The sequence below is a fragment of the Penaeus vannamei genome, chromosome 22 (assembly GCF_042767895.1).
Source record: "Penaeus vannamei isolate JL-2024 chromosome 22, ASM4276789v1, whole genome shotgun sequence".
In the NCBI taxonomy this organism is placed as follows: domain Eukaryota; kingdom Metazoa; phylum Arthropoda; class Malacostraca; order Decapoda; family Penaeidae; genus Penaeus; species Penaeus vannamei.
Genome location: NC_091570.1, coordinates 33,246,121 through 33,253,620, shown reverse-complemented (window position 1 = coordinate 33,253,620; position 7,500 = coordinate 33,246,121). Strand labels below are relative to the sequence as shown.

Sequence of the window (7,500 nt, the reverse complement as noted above, 5' to 3'; positions counted from 1 at the left end):
GGAAGGTGAAAGCGGGAGGATAACCGCTGTTCGAAAGCAGGTAGCCTTTCGCATAATGGCTCAGCTGATAGGAATCTCAGCAGCGGAGGACGCACGCCACCGAGCCCGGAGCAGTCCCACGCTCCCCGCTGAGGTTCCTCGCTTTGGGATCCTTGCACTAACTCACATTGCGTCAATTGACCTTTCACGTTCAGCGGAAGCTTTCACTTGAGTTTATCGATCTTGTCTATTTATATTACGTGTTGCTGTGATCAGGAGCTGCCATGTCTTCCTCCTTATTTCCAGGGCGTCATTTTTATATGTGGCCTTTTCCGCCTGCATTTTAGTTTATAAGTATGTGTATGTTCATGTGTTGCTAGTGTGCGTGCGTATATGCGAGCGCATGCGTGGGTGTCGACACAATATGCTAATTGCACGAGACACCTCTTAATCCCATAAGCCTGACAACAGCATCCATAAATCTCCGTATTTGGGGAAGCATCCTCATCTCACAAAGCATAACATCTGCAGCCCTTATTTCCGGGTTGTCTAACCGTAAGCCAAACGGCGGCGCTGCGCACATTGCACTAAGCCGAGAATGAAACTCGTGTAATTGGATGTCTTGATGGCTCGGCGACCTCGCTTCGTGGGCCAGGGGGAGCCACGGGGAGCCACAGGTCAGGACACCACCCTAACGAGGCGTGACATAGCCGTGGACGGAACAAACCTTCGCGCCGACTGACGAATGTGACACGGAACGGCGCGCCATGACGGCCACACGCATGGCAGCCGAGCGAGAGCGCCGAAACAGACACGCACAATGCAGCCCAGCCACTCAGCCGCCTGGGAAACGACGACCGAGTAATTACTGCAATTTCAATCCCGAATAGAACAGTAAGCGTTCCTAAATCCGCCTCAGATTACTGTCGCTCTAAATAAGGATCAACGCTGCAGGATGGTCCCTCTCGCGCCCTTCTTAGGCCTGACATAAGCCCCGCAGCCTCCCTGGATGCAGACTGCGGGCGCCGACCACGATCAGCAGCTGAGGATTCCGTTTCCGCCTTTTGCTCGGATAAAAGGTCCTGCCGATGGTGCTGACGACATGCTAGTAATGACAATAATGACGACGAAGACGGCAGTAATAGGAGTAGTAATAGTAAAAAATAGTAGTAGTAGTAGTAGTAGTTGTAGTGGTAGTAGTAGTACCAGTAGTGATGGTATTATCATTATCATTGTTAGTAGTAATAGTAGTGGTGGCAATAGTACTAATAAAAGCAGTAGTAGTAGCAGCAGTAGTACTAGTAAAAGCGCAATAGTAGTAGTAAATGTAGTAATAGTAGTAGTTGTAGCAGTAAAACTAGTAGTAGTAGAAGTATTTATATTAGAAGTAACAGCAATAAAGGTTGTAGCAGTATAAGTAGTAGCATTAGTAGTAGAAGCAGCAGCAGTAGTGGAAGTAGTAACAGTAGTAGTAGTGGTGGTAATAGTGATAATAGTAGTAGTTGTAATAGTAGTAGCAGTAGTAGTAATCATAGTAGTAGTAGTAGCAACAGACGTTGTAGTGGTAATGATATTAGTAATAGCAGTACTGCTAGTAGTATTAATAATATCAATGATAATAATAATAATAATAATAATAATAATAATAATAACAACAACAATAACAATAATAATTATAACAATAACAATAATAGTAATAGTAAAATAATAATAATAACAATAATTATTATCATCATTATTACAAAACAATGATAATAATAACAATAATAATCACGGTAGCAGTAGTAATATAAATAATAGTTGCAATAATAAAGTTAATAATGATAACAACAACTACAGTAATAATAATAATAATAACCGCACTGTCCCTATAAACTTCCCAATCGTGATCACCGAAGGACTTCATAAAGTGACGTCATAACTTCCCTTTCGTAAAAAAACTACGAGTACCATCATCTTCAGATTCCACCTCATCGGGGCAGAGGGCCAGTGAGGGCCACCCGCCTGGCCCTGAGTGCCGACCTGCAACCCGAGATTCGCCCTGCTCCTGCCCGCCCACCCGCCCGCCCGCCGCTCTTCGCACGCCAGATTCACAAGAAGCTCAACACCAGGCAACCACGACCTTGGGCTTCATATAAGATTTCAAAAGCGATAATTCAATTTAGGGCCCTCCCCCCCACCCCACTCTACCTCCTGGGTCCCCCCCTCCCGCCCGCCTGCTTCGAATAGGAACCCAGGCTCCGATGTGCATTTTTACGGGCCAATAAAGTGGTTCGCTGATTTATTTATGGATTGGTAATTAACATATCTATGGCGAGGAGGCGGTGGGCGTGGGGGCGCCGGGCCAACTCCTGAGCGCCGGGCTTTGGAGGGCGCCTCGTGAAAACTTCCTCCCCTTCCTGCCTCTTCCTTCGTGCGTTTCCACAAAGGATTAAGAAACCCGATTATGAAATGCAAATACTTTAATTAGTTCCGAATTCTTCGATGGAAGAGTTCCAAATGGCATATTTTTACCCCTTTACCATTTCCCTTTTCACCTCCCTACTGCCTTATCCTCCGTCGATGTGACCAACCCCTCTTCCTCGGGGCCGTCCCTCTGGAGACAGGATGCGTCGCCCACAACGCCCAATCTGCACCAGCATCGTTCGGCGTGGCTGGCCTCCGTGCGCGAAGACCGAATCTCTGCTTAAGGCTTGCGTCACCCTTGTCTGATGATCAACTTGACAGTAACGATATGCTCATTCTACCCGCACGTCGCAGCGCCACCGCGTCGCCTCCCGCCCGCGCGCCCGCATCAGGTTTTTATCGCGCTCACGTGATCACTTATCCTCGCTAATTAATGTAACTTCTTGTCCGCGCGATATGCGATGATCCCCAATCTCCTCTGATCTCGATCCGTATCTGCGTCCAGGTGCGGACGTGAATATAAAGAGGGTTTCGCCGGCCGCACCTGCCGAGGCCCTCTCACCTACGCGCATTATCAACCCTACGTCGTTCGAGGCACTTTCGCTCCACTTCCCCTAAGCCTACGAAGGAGAACTTTCAACATATAAAACAAAATCTAGCGATGGTTCATTCCCATCAGCCCCACAGGTGGTCGTCGGCTTCGATAACATCTTTCGAACACAGAATGCTGACTCTTATCCTCGCCCCGACATCAGTTTGGCCTCTAATCCAAATAGAAGCAAGGCTGAGTTTTCTGTGCTTCGGGAGGCGCCTTCGCACTCTATGGTTCGCACGGAGCAGCACAGACAAGTCCGCCTTCGAGGGCACTAATAATGTTAATTGACTACGGCCCGATCACAATCGCGCTAATTGGAGTCATCGGCGAAAGTTATGAAATCCAACGTCTATATCGGGATAATAAATCACTTCCCGATATCGACCATGGCCGCGAAATCTCCAGGTTATTAAGGCGAAATGGATAAGATCACGAGGCTATTGGCAGATTCCATTTATCATGCGCAAGTGACGTGCCTTATTATGTAATATTAGAATCACGATCACAAGACTTCCCTTAGTACGAGGCCTACATTAAGGTTAGCATTAACGCGTAACGAACACCACTCTTAATTAATGTACAACAAACCTATCATTACCATAACCGAGATAATTAAAGCTATAAAACCGATGCCAGCTAGCCCATCCACAAGGAGAAGCCTTTCATCCCGCAAAGAAAAGGCAGCAGGTATCCGAGCGCGTGAATCCCCGGGGAACACCTCTTCGGCTCCCGGAAGCGGACTCGCACACAGCGCCAAGGGTCAGCAGTCGCAGCCCAAACACGGGGAAGGTAGTCTGATGCAACGCTGTTAAAATCCTGTACACAATCGAGCAACAATATCCCTCTGTTGATACTGGACAAGTACAAGCTCTGGCGATACACGACGCCGGTGTAACAATTCTTAATTATAAGTGAGCACTAACATACGACTGCAACGTGCAAGCGCTCGCCCTCAGCTCCGCGGTTGCTCAAGGCAGACTCGGGGCTAGAGGAACTGACCTCTCTTTTGTAAAGCTGCGAAAATGTTACTTACAGCAGCTGCAGCGAGGTGAGGCCGCTGAACACGCCCGCCGCCAACTCGGTGATCTTGTTGCCGTACAGCACCCTGAGGAAGGAAAAAAGACAAAGTTGGTTTCGGAGTCCCTAGGTCGCTGCCGAAAAAGCGGGGAGTGGGGTGGGGGAGGGTGTGGGGGTGACAATGGTGAACAGGTGAGCAAGATTCATGCGAAACGAACTATAAATAAAACAACGCAGCGGAGAAAATGCGAATATATGCCGAAAACAGCAATAATGAGAAAAGATATATTCGTTTTTCTTTTCCTTTTTCTTCCTTTCGTTGTTTTATTTACAAGATGAACACAACTCATGGCTGCTGGTGAGGAGGCATGCACGAGAATGACCCCCCACCCCACGTGCACTGACTCCCCCCCCCCCCATTCCCCAGCACAGGCGTTGAGTCAAAGGGCGAACTCGCTGGCGATACCCCCTGGCGGTGGCGGTCGCAGCGAATAGCAGTGGAGGTGATGGAGGTGAAGCAAGGGCGGTGGCTGCTTGATCGCCGTTAAGTGGCGGTAATGAAGCCGAGGCGAGAGCGGTTGAGAGATAATGAAAAAGGAGTTGCAGAGGAACTGGCCTTGCGAGAGTTTGAACGAGATCTGAACACCAGCTAATGGAAAGAAGAGCAACAGGAAGAGGTGGCCATTTAAAACAACAACGCATCTTTTAAACTAGGCTTGAGGTGGAAATAAATGAAAATGGTTTAAAAAATGACGTCTTAAGCTATCTGTTACCTAAGAAAGTTGTTGGGTCTGTCTAACGCACTGCGGGATTCCCACAGCTGAGGTGTGTTTGCTAGGGAACAGCTGACTTCAACCAAAAATAAATTATCTATCCCTGCTCACGGGCCAATACAATACAAAAAAAGAAAGAAGGAAAGAAAAAAGAAACACACACACACACACTAATATAAACTATTTAAATCTCTCTTTCTAAGGATGAAAAACTCGCAGACCAAACAATTTTGTAAGAAATGAACTCACAGTGAAGCCAGAGACTTGAGGCCCTGGAAGGCGTCTCCTGCGATGGTCGTGATCTGGTTGTTGCTCAGGTCGCTGTGAACAAAGAAAACGGAGTTAGATTAACTTATGCACCGGGGACTCTTCAATAACAGTGATATCTTACTAAAAAATCACTGCATTGTGGAACTACTTCTTATAGCCTGGAAGAAAGAGACGATGATACATACTCAAGTATTGTATATACGTACACATACATGCACGGATACACATACGCAAATGCATTTACTCTCTCTTTCTCTCTAACATACACACACGCACACACATATATATTAAATATATAATTACACACACACACACACACACACACACACACACACATATATATATATATATATATATATATATATGTATATATATACATATATATATATATATATATATATATATATATATATATGTATATATATATGTATATATATAATATATATATATTATATATATATTATATATATATATATATATATATATACACATACATACATACATATACAGTATATATATAAATGAATATCTAACAATCTATATATATTTGTTTATTTACATACACACATATATAGGTGTGTGCATGTCTATATAAATGTATACATGTATGTATGCATGCATATTTATATATAAAAAAAATCATATAAGTTATACATACATTTTTATTGCCATATATTACAATCTATTCTGTCTGCGCGGGAGTTCCCCTGAATGACGCAGCGCAGTCCACCCGCACTCTCATCCGGCGGGCGTCCCCCCCCCCCCCCTCTCCCGCCGCTGCGACAGGTGAGGCCGCAGCCAATTTGCCGCTGATGGAAGGCCGGGGTTTTTACTCTCGGGGTAAGTGGGATGCCGGCCGCCTATATGGAATTTTCATGTCTCTTTCCCGGGGTTGGATTCCTCGGCGGGGAGACGGGCTCCCTCGGGACGGTTTAAGCTGCTTAGGCATTTTGTCCTTCGGCGGGAGACGGGGATTTATATGCGCCTTCTCTGGGAGGGGAGCGGCTCGCCCGGGGAAGCGACACGGAATGAAACCCATTAGCAGCGGGCAGGGCCTCCACGCGCCCAGCGCCACAATTTGGAAAGTTTGCATACTAATGCCGTGTTATCGACTTTATATTCGTGGTGACGCCACCACTTTTCATATCATTATCATTATCAAACGCGAGCGAAGTGTGACATCAACAACAGCCCCGAGCATCCACAATGGCTCCTGTCCCCGGGCGCGAGCGAGGCGAAACAGCCACAGGCCCGCCCTTCGCAACAGTGCCAGCGCCACTCTTCGCCCCACACAAACGAGTCGCGCCCGCGCACCCCGTGGGCGGCCGCTCACACAAATTACACGCTCAATTATACCTCGATGGATCCTGCGCGCCTCGGGCTCTAGTTATATACGATTTCCAGCGGTTTATTCGCGCGCCGAGACAGCCATTGAGGCGCGCGGCGATCGTTCATGGCGAAGAAAAAAGAGATTTATGGTGTCAACACGCGGGCGCCGACGCGGCTCAAATTACAAAGCGCTACAACTCTACCTGATGTGTCGTGTAAATCATCGCCGAGTGTTAGCTTAGAACCGCGTCTATTCTGGTCTCCTCGCCTCTGCGGGCTCTTCGGACGGCCTCTGCGCCCGCAGGAGTTCGAGGGAAGTTCCTGCGGCCCATCAAAGATCACGGGACAATTGCCCGCATTCCTACCTATTCAGCGTTGTCCCGTTCGGCCGAAGTCTAGCCTTAGGACTTTTAGGACTCCCTTGTCGAACACCTTCTGTCTCTGAATTTCAGGGATCCTGACCGCTGGAACTGGGTTATGCTGCCTTCGTGCACTGATTGCCTGAATCAACAAATACATTATGAAGCATAAGTCAGGCCAGAAGAAAAGTTTCACGAAATTATATCCTTGCGTGTAATTCTAGATTTTGCAACCCGTAACTATCACGATTTATCGAAATATAATGATTCCAAGAAACGCGCGGCGACACGAAATCAATTTCCGAGAGGGACATACGCGCGGCAAAAACTGCGGCGATATTAAGGGTAATTACAAGTCCCGCGCGCCGTAAATCACCGCGGCCGCTGACTCCTGATCCCGCTCTGTTAGTCAGCCGCGTCGCCCTCGTCAGCCCCGGGAGTTAAGCGCAAAATACGGGCATTCGAGCGCGGAGGTGTGAAGGCTGTGTCCACGAGCGATATTTCAGAGAGGCTCCCGGCGAGGACTCGAGGTATGCTTGGCTTGGCGAGGGCTGGAGGGGGGGGGGCGAAGGAGGCAGCGATTCATAGCGACTGGTCACGCATGTTTACCTTATACGATTCTTCATCATACTGCTGACTTGCTCCAACAGGGAGAAGCGCGACTCGCGAGGTGTTCTGCACCAGTCGCTCCCGTAATACTGTGACGACCAACTGCCTTTCCCTTGAAGCTACCCAAGTCCTCCGCACGGCCTGAGGTGGGTCCGTCGCAGCC

General features: G+C 47.8%; 1 protein-coding gene across 1 annotated transcript in view; it reads right to left on the bottom strand.

The window, feature by feature from the left end:
- LOC113811035 (protein slit) overlaps positions 1-7,500 on the bottom strand; it is a gene marked incomplete in the record, with an annotated part of 454,281 nt that overhangs the window by 18,806 nt on the left and 427,975 nt on the right. The window contains 2 exon segments of the mRNA XM_070136863.1: positions 4,014-4,085; positions 5,020-5,091. Of these exon segments, the coding sequence (XP_069992964.1) occupies positions 4,014-4,085; positions 5,020-5,091 (144 nt within the window).